This window comes from Pygocentrus nattereri, chromosome 15 (genome assembly GCF_015220715.1).
Source record: "Pygocentrus nattereri isolate fPygNat1 chromosome 15, fPygNat1.pri, whole genome shotgun sequence".
Lineage (NCBI taxonomy): Eukaryota > Metazoa > Chordata > Actinopteri > Characiformes > Serrasalmidae > Pygocentrus > Pygocentrus nattereri.
In genome coordinates this window covers 34555179-34576866 of record NC_051225.1, presented here as the reverse complement: position 1 = coordinate 34576866, position 21688 = coordinate 34555179, and the positions used below count along the sequence as shown (strand labels likewise).

General features: G+C 40.1%; 2 protein-coding genes across 5 annotated transcripts in view; both read left to right on the top strand.

The window, feature by feature from the left end:
• The window catches only part of furina (furin (paired basic amino acid cleaving enzyme) a), a 125612-nt gene extending 117929 nt beyond the window's left edge, over positions 1-7683 (top strand). For all 3 annotated transcript variants that reach the window (XM_017699537.2, XM_017699534.2, XM_017699535.2), the window contains exon 16: positions 2067-7683. In XM_017699537.2, the coding sequence (XP_017555026.1) occupies positions 2067-2689 (623 nt within the window). In that variant the 3' untranslated portion in view covers positions 2690-7683. The remainder of the gene's footprint in view (positions 1-2066) is intronic.
• Positions 7684-9654: 1971 nt separating this feature from the next.
• fes (FES proto-oncogene, tyrosine kinase) overlaps positions 9655-21688 on the top strand; it is a 41604-nt gene continuing 29570 nt past the window's right edge. The window contains exons 1-3 of one of the 2 annotated variants that reach the window (XM_017699532.2): positions 9655-9882; positions 13045-13292; positions 14289-14462. In XM_017699532.2, coding sequence (XP_017555021.1) covers positions 13068-13292; positions 14289-14462 — 399 coding nt within the window. In that variant the 5' untranslated portion in view covers positions 9655-9882; positions 13045-13067. The remainder of the gene's footprint in view (positions 9883-13044; positions 13293-14288; positions 14463-21688) is intronic. The other variant, XM_017699533.2, reaches the window with a different exon arrangement.

The following is a 21688-nucleotide window of genomic DNA, read 5'->3' as shown; positions in this document are numbered from 1 at the left end:
CCAAACATATCTTGGCCATTCGACTCAATCTGGGGTCACTTTAAATTGTTTAAATTCGAACCAAACAATTTGTTTAATACCATTGCTTGAAGAAAACAGTTTAATTTGTGTCCCGAAAGAGTCTGTTCTTTCAAAATACATATGTTATGAATTGTGATGCTTTCATAAAGAGGGCTTTGTCAGCAGAACTTCCACAGGCCGGAGTTGACTGAGGCAAAATTCAGTGGGAGAACACAAGCGATAAAGCTTATGGAACCTAAGCCAAGCATCTACCTCTATTCCCAGGCCAAGGCTGAGTTAACTTTGCCTCACAGAAATGGATCTTGAACATTAGCAGAAGCTATATATAACATACACCACTTGAGAGGGCAAAGGATCAGGAGCTCATTCACATGGTCCAACAGTTTTTTTTTTTTTTTTTTTTTTTTTTTTTTTTTTGGTCAGAATAATATGAGCTGTATTGAACCACATCACCTCAATGGTTTACCACTGCACTGTTAGCAGTTTCATTGCAGTATGGTATTTTGTCTGTGTTGTGCAGCCCTACTGTGAACCCATATGCTCCCTTGGCCAATTTTAACTTTCTCCCACATTGTATGACTATCACCAGTCATGGTGGGTGAAGAATTCCTCTGAGAAAGCTTGCCATCTATCTATCTATCTATCTATCTATCTATCTATCTATCTATCTATCTATCTATCTGTGTGTGTATATATATGCACACACACACACGTCTCTCTAAAATATAAATAAATATATATATATATATATACCCACACACACCCACCCCATCTGTAAGGCAAAGCAAGAAAGCAAAGTGATGAACTCTGTTCCGTGCTGAGAAAGATGCCTTCAGCCCCTTGCACAGCTGGCATATGCTGCTTTTCCCGGGTGCTCTAGGGATCTTACAGTGCATTCTGTAAGTAATTTGACTGACTTTTTTTCCGCTCTGTGTTGTACTACAGTGGATTTAAAATGAAATATTGAGGATAAAGTACAGTATGTCACTTTTAATTTGAGGGGATTTACATCTATATTGGGTGAGCCAGCCTTTTTTTATATAATGGTGTCCCGGTGGTTTAAGCAGTTTGCTATTCTTTTTTTTTGTGCTGGATGAGCTTGCAGCATGCCACTGAGGTTAAAAGCAGACATGCCGGGTTTTTTTTTTTTTTTTTTTTTTAAACAGCTCCCTTTAGGATCTTTAAAACGGATCATTCACAAAGGAGAAAACATCACAATTTTGGGTGTATTTTATTATAAGTATGGCAGACAGAATGAGGCCAGACATTGCAGATTGATGGGGCTTTGCACAGGCATCTTCATGCATAGCAGCTGCCCCAACTGGACAGCGTATATTTAGAGCAGGAATGTGATAATTAATAGTTTTGTTTTGAAATATATTTTTGTAAGGGACATAGACATTCAGACCTTGTAAAGCTTTTTATTTCTACCATGTTAAAGACCACTCAGATCTGTTGCCATGTTTTAGAACTTTAATTAAATTACAGTTCATGCTGCAGACTTTTATAATGTCAGAAGTGCTTATTGGTCATTTTCCCTTTGTGGAATTCAGTGCTTTGCACTGTGGACAGATTTTCTCATTGCAGACATTTCCTTGGTAAACTTGGAGTTTATGTAATTTATTTAGTAGATACAGTTGGTCAATGGAGACAGCAGCTGCATAGAGTAGCATTGTGCTTTTTGACTAAGAGCAGGCATTAGTTTTTATCATCACTGTTGTGCAAAAGCCTTTTTTACTTTTCAGTATAATTTTGAAATGGTCCAAAATTACTTGAAAAATATTTTTTGTTCTCCTGTAAAGTTACACTTTTGGAGTTTTGAATAATATTGGTGTATGACAGTCACCACTATACACCACTGTACAGTGGCCTCTATATATGTTTGTTTTATAATACTGCATTTATAGGATTTGACAGGATTTTAAAAGGGTGCTGGTTTCAGCCGATACCCTGAATTCACATGTCAGATTTGTTATGAGGCAAGAACAAATCTGAGTGATTCACCCCACCAACAGCTAATTAGAATTTTGTTCTTCTGTCTTCAGAATGCAATCCGGGCTTCTACCTGTTCCAGCAGGGCTGTGTACGAGAGTGCCCCACTGGTTTCACGCCGGTCACCCGCTCCGTGTACACCACCGGCAACGAGGTGGCTCCCGTCCTCCACCCAGCTTGCGAGCTCTGCCACACCCTCTGCTTGACCTGCAGTGGCATAGGCCCACAGGACTGTCTCTCCTGTCCCCCTCATAGCCACCTGGACCTAGTCACCGGAACCTGCCTGCACCAAAACCAAATCCAGCGTGAGTCACCCGCCAGCGTTCTGGATCAGCAGCGGGCGGGGGGCTTGTCCGGGGTCGTCCGCCTGCAGCTCCTTTCCAGCCTGCCTGTCACCATGGCGGTGGTCAGCTGTGCCTTCATTGTTGCCACCTTCGTGGGTGTGTTCGCCCTGCTTCAGTTTCGCTCCCGCAACCTGTCCAAAGTGTACTCAGCCGATGGTGGCCCAGGCTCTATCATGCGCTCTGGCTTTGGCCTAGGCCGCAGCGGGGTTGTGTCCTACAAGGGCATCCCTAGCGTGTGGCACGAGGACGGTGTCAACTCAGAGTCCGAAAATGAAGAGTTTGACATCCACAATGAGAGGACTGCCTTTATCAAAACACAAAGTGCTCTTTAACCCTTTTCCACCCTCCCACACCCTTTTTCTAGCCTGTTCCGTCTTTTTGTTCGCCCTTTTTGTAGCCACTGACACTTTTTTCCTTCACGGGTTTGACTCTCCTACTTCTCTTAAGGCACACTGACCAAACACTTCCCAACAAAAGCTGACACTGAAGGTGACTGGTTTTATAAGTGAGCCAAATGAGCTGGTGTGCATTGACATACCCAGGCTCTGTGTTCTTTTGTAGTTACTGTTGCCAGGTTGGACAAGCTTTACAGAAGTTTGGCCAAAATATCATTCAATGTAAAAATTGTAACAAACTTTGCTTAGAGTTGCTACATAATGTTGAGGTTTAGAGCTTAATGTTCAAGCTTGACTATGTTGTAGATTATTTAGGTAAGTCAGATTGGAACATCAATTTTTGGCAAAGTTCTTTAAAGCTTGTCCAGCCTGGCAGCAGTTTCTACAGTTGAATGCATTTGTGGGCTGAGCATGGATAGGCCAGTTAGGGAGAACATTTTTAGAGCAACTGTCACCAGCCCTCCTCCTGGAGAACAACTTTCCTACAGAGTTTATTTCCACCCATTGGTTCCAAATGCACCAAGAAGTCTACAGAAGTTCATTAGCTGCAGCATATGTGGTAGATTGTGGTTGGAACTAGACCCAGGTAGGTAAATGTCCAAGACCAGGGCTGGTGACCGCTTCAACAAACAAACACATGCCCAGTCTTAGTATGTTGGAGAGTGTTAGGTCAACGTGCTCAGGGCTTTAGGGTTCTATTTATTAAACTTTTTGTTTTGAATTTCTCACACTGGTGAGCTGAGCTGAACAAAAGGTCAGGACCACTCTGAGTAAACCCGTTCGTCCCACCCTTCCCCGCTCACCTGGCCGGCTCACTCGTCTGTGCCTCTCTATGAAAGCCTCCAACACTTGAATGGCTGTAAAGTGACTAAGAAGAGTTGATTGTCGCAGGTTGCCAGCAGGGCTCTCCCAAATGAACACAATAAACACATGATTGTCGGTTAGTCTCTTCCTCTTTATTTAGTCCCGTCTCAGATTGCCAACGAGATTTAAGGAAAAAAATGTGTGTAATTGTGACCATATGCGATGAAACGGAGCTGGGGTGAAGGGTGCCGAGTGGTGTTTTAATCACAGCTGATTCATTTCGAGTCTAGTGAATCACTGCGGAGGAACCTAAAACGCTGAATCTAAGCCTTGCCTATGCTGGGGGCCTTTTTGTTTTTTAATCATATCTTTTTATCTGCGTTCTTTTGCGATTCGTCGTCTGGAGTCATGAAGTTACCATGTATCTCTCTCACATCAGAGAACCTGAGTGAGATGCTCCCACAGAGCATTGAAAATGCTGAACTTGTGTAATTTTGTTTTTCCTTTTTTCTTTATTTTCCGAAGGCAGTTTAAACTGCAGTACCCTAGTGCTCTCGTTGACTCCCTGTAGGGGAGTTGTCTCCGTACACTCTGGCAGCTGCTCTAAGCTCATTCTGCAGCATTGCTCCAGAGCTGAAGACTTTTGCAATTCTGTTTTGCAGTTGAAGCTTTGGGAAGGATAAAAACACTAGCGGAGTCTCTCAGCGTTGCCCTGAGGAGATTGAGATGAGGCACTTTGCTAGTTTGGATTATCTTTATATCTTGTAGACATGGTGAAACTTTTTTGCCACCAATTAAGTAACTTTTATTTGTTTTTATTTGGAAAAACTACAAGGGCTCAAGTGAACCTATGATCATTTTAATGCAGCTATTAGATGAGTGGGGCAGGGAATCGGAATAAATTATCCTTTGATCTGGTTAGATGACTAGAGAATTAGTCAGGTTAATATTTATCATCTCTTATTTCTGGTGGTGTGCTTTGGCCTTGTTTAATTTTTACTTTCTTTTTTTTAATATTTTTGTCTTTCTTCTTCTGTTCATGCTCACGTAATTGTGGTCTCACAAAGGGCTTTCATAGTCTTGGAGGCTGTGAGCTGAATTTCTTGAGAGATTAAATAGTGACCACCTGGAATAGGTGCATTTGTTTGCAGAGGATATATTAATATAACATGGACAGATTTTCCATACAGATTTTTTCTTATGAAAAGGTAGCATACATAGCACTATAATTGTTTCAGTTCTTTCAACAGCAGCATTACACTAAGAACAGTCTGAAGGTCTTCTCTTTAATGGTGCAGTAGATAAGACTGCACTTATCAAAGCATTGATGCTATTTCAGTCCTAGTTGCTACAACACTGTCTCTTCCCACAGTCTCATGTGGATGATACTACAAAACTCAGAACGCTGCGATGCTTGTAAATGAGCCACCACCGTCTCTGGGCTCAGACTATGGCATACTGAACAGTCAGAAACATTGACTCCATCCTTCAGAAATTAGTTTTCTGTCATGATTTTATTTATTTCTTTTCCTGGACTGTGTGCTCAACCTTAATTATAGTGCCAAGGTTGCTAGAGCAATAGGATCTCTTTCCAGTATCTAACCATATTTATGGCAGTTAAGTATCTAGAGTTATTTTTTTGGGTAGTGTGACCTTCCCTGTTTTTAAATCATAGTTAATTAAATCCTGCCTTGGGAAGATGTATGATTTATTGATGCTTCAAAGTGGTTTACTCTTAAGATGTTTGTTTTTTTTTTTTTTTCTTACCTCAATTTTTTTTATTTCCGCTTTAATGTAAATTGCATATGTATATATTCACTTTTTCATCTATTCTAGTTTTTTTTCCTTTCTTTCTCATCACTGTCCTCTCTAGAATGAATTTACAGTATATGTTACAGGAATCAGGATGAAATCATAGAGCCGATCACCACTCATTATACATAAAGAACCAAAAACAATGCGTTATATGATGTGCACACCATCAATTCTGTCGCTCATCAGAACAATCATTTCGCTGTGTAGCTCTGTTTGATGCTAAGCATAAGCCTCCAAAGCTTCCTTTTTGTGTTTTCATACATCAAAAAGCTTCCTTAGGCCACTCTATGCAGGACAAATTCTCCTGTAATTGGTCTCCACTGTCCACTCATGCTGATGTTGTCTGTAGGCCATAGAGGGAGAGGTGCTTTTTTTCTGAATTCCAATAGCTATTAAGTTTTTCCAGAATGAAAGTGAGGTGTAGGATCCAGCATTGATCTAGCATTCTAAAACCACCTTTTAAAATATTTTGTACATACGCTTCTGTTTGAAAGTTTGGAGTCACTGTTTTCAATAATATAAAACCAGGTTTGTTTTTGTTGATGTAACTGATTTAACATATTGGAAATGTATGTATGTGTGTGTATGTATGTATGTATATATATATATATATATATATATATGCAAACATAATTATGAGCAAATAGGGGTTAAAAAAAAAAACAATTTCAAAAAACACAAGCTTAAATTTCAAATATGCCATAACTTTCACACAGACGACTTATGTTAAACATTAAATATACATACAACAAATAAACAGTAATTGTACCTTAAAATGTCATATTTAAGTGTGTTGACTGTAAAGGATGTTTTCACTTCAACATGTTTTTGACTAGGGTGCCCAAACATTTGCACGACTTTATATCCAGAATGCCCCGTGTTTGAGGAGTGATCATGTCTCATTGATTAAATAACTTTTTAGAAATTTGACTAAAAACTAGAAATAGATCTTTGCAGTTTATTATTTAATAATGTGTTACTTTGTTTTTCAATCTACACTGTACAAGTCATTATGAAGTGTTATTAATATGACATGTGATTCCAAACTTTCACATTGGTGTATAAACCGTAGGTAATACATTCCCAGTCTTGGAATATTGCATGAACGATATAATAATTGGATTCTTTATACATCCTGATAGCATAATGCTGCAATATAAGTGAAGCTTATAGAACAGGCCTGTCAGGAGACAGACATGTTTTCAAGAGCGTTATAGGAACATGGTTCTCTAGTCTAACCTTGGAACTTGCATTGCAGCCTAATAGCATGACAGCATCTCAAAGTGCAAACATTCTGCCTTCTTTAGATCCCATTCTACAACATTCAAACACCTCTCCTAACTGTGACTTCCACTCATGTCTCTTTTCCTTTAGTTCTCGGTTCTGTAGCGTGGCCCTTGGAGTCCTGCAGGTCGTCAGTTTCGTCCCTGTACTGTGTAGGAGTTGTGCTGCAGCTACTTGGTGGCCTTTGTGGAATTTGCTGACAGACTAGTAAAAGTAATGAGACCACCTTAACCTTGGCTTTAAGGTTTCTCTTCATTCTTAAAGGAATTTAACAGTGTTTTTCTAGCTAATATCTATCTGCTTCATCTGTAGTGTAGGGTCAGTTACCACAGACAATCATTTCAATCTGTTTCCCTGTAAAGAGTTAAAGAACCCAAACCTGTTGGCTCAAAACGTGTGTAATAGAAGCCATTGGGCTTTTATTATATGGCTGTTTTTTGAGTCAGTGGTAAGAGACCATATAATATAGGTGTAGCTGGTGGAGATTAGCTCAGAAAACACTAGCATAAGGTTGTTGTGATCTTGCCAGTTTTCATCTGGAGGTCACCGCCACCCACCCCCTACATACATGTTCTAGACACACTCGTTGCAGACACAACCTCTAAATTCCCAGTGAGGAACGTGGGGTTGCCCTCACAATATTGTATAGATGTGCTCCAAAAGACTTGAATGTCTGCCCCCCCCCACCCCCACCCCCGCGGAGGGGGCTCATCCAAGTTCAGCACAGCTGCGTCTCACTCTCTCACCAAGCCTTTCGGACTTCACCGGACTTCTCCGCCCATTTTAAATTGTTCTGTCGTCCGACAGTCGCATCTAGTACCTTAGTAACAGAGACCTATTGTTTGTTGGAAAGACTATAGTATATATCAGACAGGACAACTACATTAATATAAAATAAGGCCTATTTTTGTGTATTGTCATACATGTAATTTAAAGATTTTGCCTTTAAAAATTTTTTTCTCCTTTATTTAATTGATGTCAATATGCGGATTATAGATTCTACAAAAATAAAGATCTATGCAAAGTTATTAATTTTGCCTCTTTTCATTACCTGCTTATGCTGCATGCTTGTTTATCTGTATCATTGAAAACATTTTTTTTAATTAAGAGTTTGAAAATAAACGTTGAGCATTTTAAAACATGCCATTCACTGGTCCATGCATGGAAACTAAGCTGCAAAAGTGCCTTGATTTGAGTTTATTGCTTTTGTGATGTGACAAAAACTAATATACTTTCCTGTATTCGGCCTGTTTATCCTACAGCAGTTTGGCTGAGAGTTTCAGCCCTGTTTTTTTTTTTCTTCTTTTCTAATGTCGCACAACATAGTACAGCCTATCAGAGCAGAGATTATTCACATAGTCAGTATTAAAGGAACAGTAACAAAAAAGCAGCTTGTTTAATCCTCAGGGATTAAGAGGATGGAAAATGGTCATTTTAAAGTGGACTACAACTCATTTTGGTACTTAAACCCAGGCAAGTGTTATAGAAAAGCATGGAAATTGTAGTATATGGGCCCTTTAATCATTCAGTTTTGAATGCATTGGCTTTTTTTTTTTTAACTATTCCATTTTTCTGCTGAGCTGAAAGAACAAGACTGGCACACTGAGACTACTTCCAGCTGTTCTGCTTGAACCCTCTCGCATCCTGTTGAGGTTAAGGTTGTTTTGACATAAGTAGTTGGACAAGTGATTGTCAGTTCCACATTTCACTTACAGGCACAGACGACCACCCTTTCAGCTGTGAACAGTGCAGAGTGCACAATGGGCTGGTGAAAAAGCAAACATCAGTGTTCCTAGTTTCAGTTCACATTTCATTGTTTAGCTACTGTAATTAGTACAGGACAATAGTTATTTACCCAAGTGTCCTTCCAAATGTCCACCAACTACGTGTACCATTTGTTTTTTTTTTGTTTTGTTTTTTATGGGTGCTGAACAGCTTGCAGAGGAAGTGGCAGCTGATTTGAAATCTTTCTGCTCATCCCGATTTAAAAAAAAAAAAAAAAAAATTCCCATCTACTTCTATGGGCCAGGGAGAAATTTAGGCCAGCTGTAGTGGTGCTGAATCTTTTAATTGGTGGAAATCCTGCTGTGGATGTTTTCCTTTTTTTTTTTTTCCCAAGGAGCTTCTAAAATAAGCAGGGGGAAAGAAGAAGCATTGCATAAAGCACACAAATTATATTTCAAGCAGAAGAGTGATTTTAAAGGGCAAGTATGCTGATTTTTTTCAAAATTTCTGCATACTTATTTTGATTCCTCTAAAAGCTACTTAATAGAAAATGTATATGTATCATACATATGTGTTCTCAGCACTGCAGTTACTCTGAAGTGCTGGTGGTGGTGGTGGTGGTGTGTTAGTGTGTGTTGTACACACTAACACAAGTATCAGAGAAACAGATGGACTACAGTCTGTAACTAGAACTACAAAGTGCAGCTATCCATAAGTGGAGCTGATCAAGTGGACAGTGAGTATAGAAACAAGGAGGTGGTCATGATGTTATGCCTGATTGGTGTATATGTGTATGTGTGTGCATGAATTCACACAACGTACAGATACGATTTTGGGTGTATATTAAGGTATAGTGTAGTTATAGTGTTGCTTGGACACACAAAAACTGCATGGTTGAAACTTTGGACTGGTCTTTTATCCCTGCTTTGTTATTTTTCTGTAGATTTCTATTACTCTGTAATATTTCTAAGTACTCTGCACTCTGTGTGTGTGTGTGCGCACTTGTTTTTATGTACTGGTGGGGACCAAGACCTGACTGCACACCAAACCCGTGGGCACCTCTTGCGCGGTGAGGACCAGTTCCCTGGTCCCCACAGGCACAACCATTGCAAATGATAGAAAACTGAAATTTAACATATCTGGCAACATTTCCCTCACGGGGTCGGTTGACGAGAATACTGTGTCTACAAGGTCCCCACCGGGTAGGTGGCCGGACAAAGTGTGCGTGCGTGCGCGTGTGCGCTCCAGTCAGAGAGTAAAAGCTGCTAATCGTGCACCTGACCGGCCGCTCGGAGCTCAGAGCGCTTCCTGGTTCGTGCTCGGCTGGCTAGGCTGTCCACACTGAGCTGCAGCTATCGCGCAGTTGGCGGCGCGGCTGTCAGACTGATTGTAAACCCCGCTTTCGCTCTGAACGGCGTTCCTCTCTTCAGCGCTTTTAATGGACGCTCGGCGCCCGCAGACGCCGTGAGGAGCGAATTCACTACGAGAGACAATCCGAGGAGGTGAGCTGGGTTCAGCGCCGATCAGAAGGGGGGGATGATACGGTCACTAAAACAACGCCCTGCAGATGAGCTGTGATCCAAAAATCCGCTCTTGGCAGCAGCTGTTGCTAATTCGCTCCTGCAGATGCACACTAAAGATCCTGGACTGGGCTTGATGGCTTAAAGGGGAATAACACCGAATTTTAAAAATTTCTGTATAATTCAGTGGCTGAGGGGTAAAGTGATTCAGGGTGGTCTGATGTGAAATGATTCGTTTACAGAGAAACTAAAGACTGATTTCTTTACAGTGGTGGTGATAGGAACCAGGGGCCGCGATGGGTACAACACTAAAAGAGCCATTTTATGTACTGTCCAGATCCACCAGTGAAGCTACTTGTCTTCTGAGTTTTATACGTAACATTGATGATGGTAAAACCTGGGGTGAAGAAAAAAGAGACACCTAATAATTTTCTCTGGGGGCTATTTTGCTTAAGAACACCCTTCAAAAGACTGTCACAAAGACCAAAAGACTATCACAGAGCTCCTGTAAAACAGTGACCTTAAGCAGTGAATTCATAACCATTTCATATAATAGTGGCGGACATCTGGTTCACATCACTGCCACTGTGAGCACTCCTGACTCCTGTAGTTCTCTCTAGGTCACAGCATTTCACACCAAACCACTTTGAATGCTTTTGTTATGTTCACCGTTTAATTATGCAAGAAATGTGAAAAATGCAGGATTTAATGGCATGGGTAGATAATAGCCTTTGCATAGCAGCATTACAATATAGAGCAATTTTATATAAGGACACTTAATAGGCCGTGAAGTGAAACTGTAAGCCTCATTGCCCCTGATATAAATTTTTTAGCCACAGTGTTCAGCAAAAATGATATCATTAGTTATATTGTCACTAAATGTCACATGCTGCTCATGGCGTTCGTTGACTAGGCTGAAGCTGCATATACTTCAGATGGATCCAAACCTGCTCACGGTAAAGGGCGAGCAATGGTCAAAGCTGCTTATGTTGCGAGGAAATGGTCTAGCAGAGTTTCAATTTACTAACCACCACCGAACCCTGCAGGACAAAGCAACCTAGAGATGGGGGGCCGTTCTCTCCCCCCTTGGAGTCAGTCCATCATGATTTGGGATTGTTTTTTCAAAGTACTTCATGTTCTCTTAATTGAACTCGCAGACTTTGACGGGATTTATTGATATTATTTTATTGATTTATTAATACGTGTAAGCTGTTGTGCGAGCTGAAAGACGCTCGTCTTTCTGGTTTTAAAAGAAACCATATCCTTTAAAGGTTTTCAGCAGTTTGGACTGCCGGAAGTGGAAGTGGCTAGTGAGTTTGGAATGAAAATCATATAAAATCAAATAAAGTTTCAGTAAATTTTGTGCTGAACGGTGTTTTCCCTGTTGGTATTTCCCATTTCCCAAATAGTCATACATTTTGAGTGCTTCATATTGATAATGTAGTGTAGTGCATGGTTTTGCAGTAATGAAGGAAGTTCTGCTTGTACACAACATCCTCTTTTGTCCTGAATTGCACTTGAGGAAGCGAAAGACTTAACAACTGCTCTTATTAAGCTCCTATCAGGATTTATTTTGTGCCAAGATATGCAAACTGATTCATTTCGTCAAGCCGTCTCTGATTGATCTGTGTTAAATTAGAGATTTAAAGCTGGTCTGAGCCACATATGTTTTGATGTGCATGATGTGATTTAAATGGAATTAGCAAGGCATTTTCGCATTTATTAATAGTCAAACTCCTCATTTTTGATTGATGGGTTGACTAAGCGAGTCTAGAAGGCAGGAAAGATTAAAAGTTAAGGCAAAGAGGGGATTACCTTTCCTAATAGCATTGTCAGAATGTGAGCACAGTGTAAGTATTTCTTTTGAAAGTATGATCTGGCCACAAATCAGATTTATAGGAATGCAATGATATGGGAATTGTGGGCTGATGCTGATACAGTAATATTCATGAAATGTAAAGCTTGAGACTACATCTACTTGGATTAGAATCGGAGAGAAACAGGGTGGCGAATGGTATAAAATGAATAAAAGGGGGCATTTCAACACAGTCGCCTGACTCCTCTGCTCTTCTGGAGTACAATAAATATGCCATCATATATCAATGTAAAATATTCCTTAGATCTAAGCATCTGGCGACTCAATCAATTATCTTTTGACACTGATAAGATTCTGATGTCCTGGTTCCTTACTAATTATACAATTTCCCCTTTACGCAAACCACCTGATGTTGCTAAGAAGTGATTATGACCAGTAGCTTAGCATTATGCAAACTCCGTGGCTAAATCATTTCACTTGATGAGTAAGCATGTTGTTTTTCTCAGGGCTAATCCCTTTTCTTTTCTCATGTTATGTATAGAAAACGGCTGTATGTTCCCCTGGCCCTGTGTTAGGAATTTTGGTCAATGAAACGCCTCAGTGTTTTAGCCCCCTAGGTTTTAGCCCCGAGTCGCCTCAGTCATGTTTGTCAAACCTTTCAGGCGCAGAACTTGCCCAGATATCGTTGTGATCTGATGTAACACTCGTTATGTCTTTAAAGCTGGTCTTAATGTGGCGAACTACTAAACTATTTCATCTGTTATACATTCCTGCAGGTGTGAGTTTGTTACTTTACTCTGCTAACGTGCTAGTTAGCCAGCTAAGGGCTAATTAGCAAGAAAAAGGAAGAGCAATGCACCATATTTACAATACATTTAAATAGACAGTGCAGTTATTCAGAAAGGAAGTGTGTTCTGCAGTCTGACTTCTCAGAAAAAAAATGGTTTGCTTTGCAAAGTTTGCTAAGCAAGCTATTTAGCTTACTGAAGCTAGCCACCTCCTACCGACTGGAAAAACCAGGTCCTTGTTGATCCCTGTATCACCTCCATTGACCCGAAGAGCCATAACCTTTCTTCATCAGTTTCCTTATTGTGTCACATTGAGGTTTGATGTGTTGTGTAAAGATCTGAAGGAGCATAGAGCCCTGTGAATATAGAAACACTCCTGTGAGGTATAAGACGCTATAAGTTCGCTCCAGTGCAAAGCTAAAGCTGACATCTTTGGACACCGACCATCCTGGTCAAGTATGTTTGGAGCAATGGGTAAACTTTCACTTTGAATTCTGGCCAAAGGTGACCACAGCAGAACTGCCCGTTCTGTTTCTGCAGGCTGTTTATAGTTTACTTTGAGGATGGGCTTCGGGGAGGATCTGTGGTGCAATCAGGGCCACACGGCTCTGCTGCGTCTGCAAGACTCCGAGCTGCGACTGATGGAGGTCATGAAGAAGTGGATGTCCCAGAGGGCCAAAAGTGACCGGGAGTTCTCTGTGCAGCTGCACCAGATGGCAGCCATGGTGGAGAAGCTGGAGGGCCCTCAGCCTGGAGGAGGCTTAGACTACATTAGCCAACTCAATAAGGTACTTGGCCCTGCTAGACTTCATTTTGTCATTCTCTAGATGAGCCAGTCATGCATGTTAATGTTGAGGTATGGGCTAATAAGCTAAAAGTAACCCTAAATCTTTGCTATCACTTTGAGGGCTGAGTGCATTTTGCTGCCTCTGGGAGTTTGTTGAAGGGATGCTGAATAAAGAAGCGCATTGATTTGGTTCACCTCCAAAGCCTTGAGCAGAGTCCTGAGCCAAGGTTGTTATAGCCTCACAGATTATTTAAATCATCACTTTCTTGGTGACTGCTAAGATTCCCATGCTTTCTTCTGCCAATAAACGCTGTTACAGTCTGTTTCATCAGAGGTTGGGACGTGGGCTTTCCCATGGCTTTTGCTCTGTCCCTGAGGTGGAAAGTTAGCTGTGGCGTCTTCCTTAAAGCACCTGCCAAACGTTTTGGCCTAGTTTCCTCAAACACAACTGGTTTTCTCATTGTAGCTTTTGGGGATTGAAGGAGTGAAACCACCTAGGCTGGGGAAAGCTTTATTTTTCAGATAAATCTATGAAAATAGAGTATGCATCTAAGTAATTAAGCTAGTGTGCAAGTATTTGCCATACAGGATTAGTGATTTCTCAATGTTTTTTTTCTTCTCAGATTAATATAAAAGTCTAGCTAAAAAAAAATTACTAGATATTGCTTAACCCTTAAACAGTTAAACAGTGCTAAATGCACTCAAGAGCCTCTCTTGTATGTTATATACTATTAAGGGCACCATCTGTGCAATTTACCCCTTAATGTTGTTAGTTAGCCAGCATAGGTTTTACAATAGTTAACAATGGGTCTGCTACTGCTGTTTTAGCTATTAGTTCTTTTACTTATTAGCAACGTTGAGCTCTCGTGCAAACCTAAAGAAGCCAACCTCAAACACCAAACATGTCTGGGCTGCATCGACTGCATTTGGCAAAAATGGTAAAATTGTGTATATTTGATTACTTGCTCAACTATTGTTTTAAATGTCTCCAAAACAGTCATGGAACGTGATGGTGAATGAGACAGAGAATCTCAGTCGAATCTTCCGGAAGCACTCAGAGGATCTAACGGTGGGTCCCCTTAGCAAACTCACACTCCTCATCCGAGACAAGCAGCAGCTAAAGAAGACTTATGGGGAGCAGTGGAACCAACTCAACCAGGAGCTCTGCAGGGTCAGTGCAACACACATTGTTTTCATTCACATAAAACACTGGGCAAAAGTCAGAGACCACCCCTTCATTTATTTAATTTCCAGTCAAAACCACCTTTAGGTACAAGTTATTCATTTTTCTGGAGATATTTTCTGAGGAGATTAGCTATTAGATAATCCACTTGCAGAGAGAAGGAGAAAGTCAAAAGAAAAAAGTGAAAAACAGGAGGTCCCCAAACTTGCCTTCTAAAAACCTATGAAATGAGAAAAAGAGTGGGTCTCCTAACAACCACCTGCAAGACCTGGAAGACCATCAAAACATATCATTGAATGTATTTGGGCTTGTTAAAAGGGGAAAACAATTGAAACCTCTAAGGCTGAACTTTGGAGGTGTGGAAAATATCCTGCAGGTTTCTTTGAAAAACTGAAAGCAGGCCTTCTGAAAAAAAAATAGAAGCTGTTAAAAAAGCAAATGATGGATGAGTAAATTGTATTTAGTCATTTTGAATGGAAATGAAACACGTAATAGATGATCTCTGACTTTTGTACTAGACTCAGATAGTTTGGTATGGCTCAGATAGTTTTGTAATTCATGTGAGAGGTTTATGTGTGCAGTTATTGCATATCATGCCCATGATGATGTCAAACATGTTGAAACAAAAGACTGACAAATCCTTTCATTGATAAAATAGACCAACATTAATCTGCTGATTTCATGCTTTTGGTGAAAATCCTGTCGGACGGACACCCTTCATATGTGTCTTTGTTCTGAGCACTTTAATGATTTTATGCTCTTGTTCCATCCTATAAAGAGGCTACTGCTACTAGACGACCAGTTGTCTAGCTTTATGGTTAAACAGACTGAAATGGTTTAAATTGTTTCAGTAGCAGATTTTTCATGTCAGTCATGCCCAGTTGAAACGGTGGTTATTATGTATACTGAACTGTTGCTACACTTGAGGCTTGTGCGAACTGTGCGTGCTTTGCTCCTCTAACGCATGACAGACTCATGAAGGGCCTAAAGAACCATATTGCTGTTGGGAAAGCTCAAAAATGTGCAATACATGAGGTTCCCAAGACTTGGATTGCGAAACAGAGTCTTAAATGTGGTTGGATGAAAACAGAAATGCATCTTTGTCAAGTGACAAATAACAGGGAAAGTCCTTAGTACTGACAGTAATTGTTTAGAACATAAAACTGTAGAAAAGAAAGCTAACAGATATGCAGAAGATTGATGGGATATAGAACATTCTTCAATTAGGAGAAGGTTTTAGTGGTGCATGACTTGGTGCTTCTCTGTAGGGCACTTAAGACCCTTTTTATGACATTTTGGTCAGTCGTTTAAGCCATCCGTGATTTCTATCAAGTTAAGTGAGTTAAGGGTATGGTAAAATGTTTAAAAGCAATACACATAAATGCAGACCAGCCTGTTTACAGTTTTAGCCTCTTCTTAGTCTTAGTCTTGGCTCCTACCTTAGAGACTCTAGGCTCAACACGGACTCTCACCTCAGAGACTTGAGACTGAACTTGGACTCACACTTCAAAGACTTGACTTGGACTCCAGACTCGACTCATGCTTCAGACTTGCACCTCTGAGATTCAACTTGGACTTGTAAGTCAGAGACACTTGACTCAGGTTCATACCTCAGAGACTCAACTCTGACTCTCACCTCTGAGATTCAAGGGCCAATTTGAACTTGTACAACCGAGACTCAAGATTCTATTCAAACTCATGTTTCAAAGACTTGACTCTGACTCACACCTTAGAAATTAGAGACTCAACTCAGATTCAGACCTCAGAGACTCTAGACTCACCTCAGAGTCTTCTTATGCTTCAGAGACCCGACTCAGACATGTACACCTGAGACTTGAGACTTCACTCAGACTAGCACCTCAGAGACTTGAGATTTGATTCAGACTCACACCTTAGAGATTAGAAACTTGGACTCGCTCACTTGAGACTCAACTTGCTCTTGTGCTCGATACTGCCGGTGGTCGATTGCCGAAACAGTGCAATACATGCATGCGTACCCAAATATTGTTGCATTGTAAAGCATTATATTGCTCTTAAACACAAATTTGAATGATATCTGGTATTATTTCTTTGGATTTAAGCAAAATATGTTTAGAAACGAAACAGCTCATAAACCTGGCTTGTAACTCACTCACTCATGTTTATCAGGCTGAAGATTTTCCACAAGGGGGCACTGTTAGCTTTTCAGTAGCAGTAGTGCTTTATAAGAGTTGTGCGTTGCATCAATGACTTTTTTTTGTCAAAAGTAAACATTTAGATCAGAGGTATTGATACTACAGTGTTGATCAGTACATCCCTGTTGAAGACCACTAGTGAACAAGCTGCATCTGTTAATGATGTGAGTGTGCTAAAACTGTAAAAGACTGAAAGCTTGATGGAGCAGATCTCTTGTTGGTGACTTATACTTATATCTTTAGACCAGTTATTTCAAGTCACCGAGGGAAGTGAAGAGAATATGTGTCTATAATGAAAGTGGAAAAAACAGAATTGGAAGTGAAACAGTAGGGCTTGATTTTTGTCATGTGTTATAGAATTGTCCATGGTGTGTTAAGTGGGATATTGCCAGATTGTGCAGGTGGAGAGGCAGACAGGCTTGGGGTTTTTGCACTGGCCTGACTGCAGGCAAGCTGGACATGGTCTTATATGGCCACAGCTTCCAACAACAGTGTTTAATTAGATTCTATTACAATCTGTTCATTTGGAGACCCCTTCACCCTGGACTAAAGGTGTGTATGAATCATATTTCAACAGTTCATTGTATTATAGCAGTCATGCTGCTTAACGCTTGTATGTCAGTCAATCAATAAAATAGACCAACATTAATCTGCTGATTTCACGCTTTTGGTAAAAATCCTGTCGATAAAACACTGATGTTTATGAGAACTGTTTACAATTAGAAGATGAACAGACACCCTTCATATGTGTGTCTATTCTGAGCATTTTAATGGTTTTTTTTTTTTGCTTCTGTTCCATCCTATAAAGAGGCTACTACTACTACTAGACGACCAGTTGCCTAACTTTATCAATAAACAGACTGAAATGGTTTAAATTTTTCAGCAGCAGATTTTTCATATCCGTCAGGCTCAGTTGAACTTCAGTTATTATGTATATTGAACCGTTGCTATACTTAAAATGTGAGACATGGAGTATTGACATTAAAATAATCATATAGCATTTTGAATTATATAATCAGCTCTAGGGTAGCTAAGTCATTCATGACACTTATTGTGAACATTCACATAGTTTATGCCCTTAACTGGAGTGACCTACAATGGTAGGTTTATGTAGCATTAGAAGTCTTTTATGTAGGACTTTTATTATGATATGCCTGCTTGGATGAGGAATCAAGCCCTTGACATGATCTGTGGAGCTGTACTGTTATTCACCATATAACAGTCCATCAACCAGCAAAAAAACAGGGTGCTAAATTATCAGTTGTTAAGGCAGTAAGCTAACTGTAACTCCAGTACTGGGCTGATGATGATAATTAAAATTTCCCATTTGTCAGTGGATATCATATCAGATCACACACTCCAACTGGTAACATTGGATCCAATTAACATGAAAAGACCTTTTTAGATAATTATTCTTTTATACTAGTGTGGCAACTTCAATGAACCAATTTCTCAGCTCCTCTGCTCTCTACAGAGGCCTGTTTATGGGGAAAAAAGACAAGTTCAAGACAATTATCTCTGGATTTCATTGAGTATGCAGTTCGCAGCTCTTCATGTCGCTCCCATCTTCTCTTCTCCAGCTGCTAAGCTGCACTGTCAGAAAAGTTCAGTGCTTGGAATAAGTTGTGCAGTGAAGTGAGCATTTTAAATTATGCAGAAGAACGACCTATAGCTGCGTGATAGGGCATCGATCGGCCTGCTGAGCTGAATCCAGAGAAGTGCAGCTTCTTTAGGCAGGTTCTTGGTGTACAAGCATGAAAAAGGGTCTGTAGATCTATCCTAATCTGCAACTTTAATCACAGCGTCAGACTGACACTGTCTATGTTTTGGAGCCTGAACGTTGGTCTCTTTGGAGGTCGCACTTGTGATCTTGAATGCCTTGAGAAGTCTTTGTGAAATATGCAACAGTAGGACTGATATGAGTTAGAAAAGTTCTCTTAGATTTTTCTCATTTCAGACTTTATGATGTTTCCCTTTCTTTCTGTGTATCAACACTTTGGTGAAAAATTAAATTTACAGTTAAATACCCATTTATTCCGTATGTGGTCTATCAGCCGAGATGTTTGTTGTCAAATGTTTACTCACTTTCTTATCCTAAGCTCATTTCATTCTCTATGTATTCTTCTGCCTATTTCCTCACCATAGAATTAATTTTTTTTTGCCCCTTCTCTTCTTACCCAGTTCATCCCTATAGCTTTTCCTCCTAGCTCTGCTCCTCCCTCTCCTGAAGTTTACTATGCTGAATGCTGTCTTAATTCATTAGCACATTTGGAAAGATTTGTACAGTGAATTTGGTGGGTATGAAGCAGGTCAGTTGGACTGTATAAGATATCAAAACTTTCAATTCATGCTGAAGCTTATAAACAACACGTCTGCCTCTAGAGATGCTGTGTGTGCTGCTTAGTCAACAAGCTGCTGCAGTCTCATCAATAGTGCTAGCACTAACCACTTTCATATCTTTACAACAGTCACTAAGCTATTTAAATCCCCCAGAGAGTAATGTAGCTGACTCCCCTAATCTATTCAGTTCTTTCCTGTGATTCTTCAAAAGAAAAATGGCCAAGATCGGTAGCTCTTTAGTGCCCTTCTCAACTAGTACACTCTTCTCTTCCTCTGTAAACACAAATCTCTTATCTAGTACCTTGTTGTCTCCTTGCCTTTCTGCTTTTATAACTGTTGATTCTTCTTTCATTCACAAGAGTGTCTTAAGAAAGAAAATCTTCTCTAAAATGCATTTTCTTCTTAGCTCCATACTTAAGAAGTTCTTCTTAAGAATTTTTAAATTTCTTTCTTTCAGTAATCTTTTGAACCTTTCCAGTCTGGTTTCTGTACTGAAATTGCCTTGACCGAAGTTCTTAATGACCTTCTTACATTTGCAGATGCAGAGCCCTTAGCATTTTTATTTGACTAGATCTGAGAGCATCCTTCAACATGGTGTGTCATTCTGTTCTCCATGAGCTGGGCATCATTGGCTCTGTGCTGGACTGGTTCATCTCTTATCTCAGTGAAAGAAAGCAGTTTATTTCACCCACTGTCTTTACTTCATCAGCTGTGTCACTCTGGGGGTCCCACAGGGTTCAGTCCTTGGACCTCTGCTCTTTATCGCTTACACACTCTCCCTTCGGCAGATTGTTTGACACTGTAGACTGGACTTTCGCTGATGACACCCAGATTTACCTCAAGGCCAAATTCTTTGAAAATCTACCTCTCAGACAAAATCTTTATCTGAGATTAAACATAACTTTCTAATGTTAAGTAGTGGTCAGCCTGCACCCCTTCTCACTGGATGTGAACCAAATCTGGCTAAAAGAACCTGGCTCTTTAACTCTTGATGATATAGTAGTCTCTCCTTCTCCTCAGTTCAGAAATCTGCATGTCATCCTTGACTCAACTCTCGCATTAATCGTCGTGTCCGCTCTGTTGTAAAACGTTTTTGTTCATCTATGCAGTCTAGACAAAATTTCCACCATTCCTCGCTCTTTCTGCTGCTGGACTAGTTTAATTCTCTCCTTACAGCCATTAGCTCTTCATCCCTTCTCAAGCTTCAGATGGTCTAGAACTCCTCCCTCCTTGTCTGATCGTCTCCTTATAAACTTATACTCTCCACTCATCTTCAGGTTATTTAACCATTCCTCCATCCAACCTTCATAGATCTGGCGATCATGAGTTTTCTAGATTTGCTCATCGTCTCTGGAACTCCTCTACGTGTGGCAGTCCAGTTCTATTTCTATATTTAAAACAAATCTCAAAACCCATCTCTTGTGTCTAGGTTACAGCTTATCGCAAACATAATCTTACCCTCTCAGTATAACTTCACCCTGCCTTCCTCTTTGTTGTCTACATTTGTGTTTTCCTGTTTGTCTTCTGGTGTTCTGTGTTTCATTACAATTGTACTCAAGCACTAAAGCTACAGTGCTAATGTATCTAACAAGGAAGGTAGTACTAACGCCACTAATTAGCATCATGTAAAGAAGTCAATAGTCATTCAGACCTTTTCTGTAAATACATGCACAAAACGTTCTCTAGCCTGCTCAAACTGCATCCATGTCTTCTTTAAGATGTGGTTAATGTGGTTCAACGTTCATACACTTGTGTGACATGTTTGTACATGAAGGGGAGTCAGAAATTGACACGTCTGTTGTCTAAAATGCTTGCCCACTGCTTTCAGCTGCACAGTGAAGTTTTGTTCATTTCTATAGTCAGCAAACAACACTGTCATAAACCACACTGACATGACCCTAAAGAGGAACTCCACCGATTATTCTGCAGAATGAAATGGTTACGATGTAAACAAAGTCATTCAAAAGGGTTTGATGTGAAATAATTAATTGGTAAAGAAACGTACAAACTCAGATTTCTTTACAGCGATGGTGAGAGGAACCAGGGGTCACGATGTCTACAACATTTTCTTTACTTTCCAAAATCACCAGTGAGTCTAGACATGTTTTCTGAGATTTGATATGCAATGTTAATGATGATAAAACAGTGGAAAACTGGGAAAAATGTACCCCTTCACTGTAAATGGATTAAACAGTGTTTTTTTTCTGATCGCAAAACTATCATGAAACAATCAATGTCTGTCACTAAGGCATTCAGTCATAACCATTTCATGTAAGAACTTTCTGTGAGGGAGCTTTTAGGGGCATTAAAATCTTTGGACATCTGGTTCCTATCACCATCACTGTGAACAATTCTGACTCAAATCTCTCTGTAACTGAGCACTTCACACCAAACCACTCTAAACGACTTTGTCAACTCCTGAAATTAGCAGGATTAAAGCCTAATGGTTTTGCTATCTAAAGGGGAACTCCACCGATTTTGCAAAATTGCTTAATCATCGAGTGACTTAGATGTAAATAAAATCATTCAGAGTGGTTCGGTGTGAAAAGCAGCACCTCTAATGAATAAGTTACTGGTGGCATATAAAATCCTATAAGACACATGTAAGTTCTGTGGTCACGGTGATTAGCAGACAAAACGGTGATATTTGTAGCGTAGAATGTCCAAACAGATGTCGCGTTCCTAGTACTAAAAAGGTAA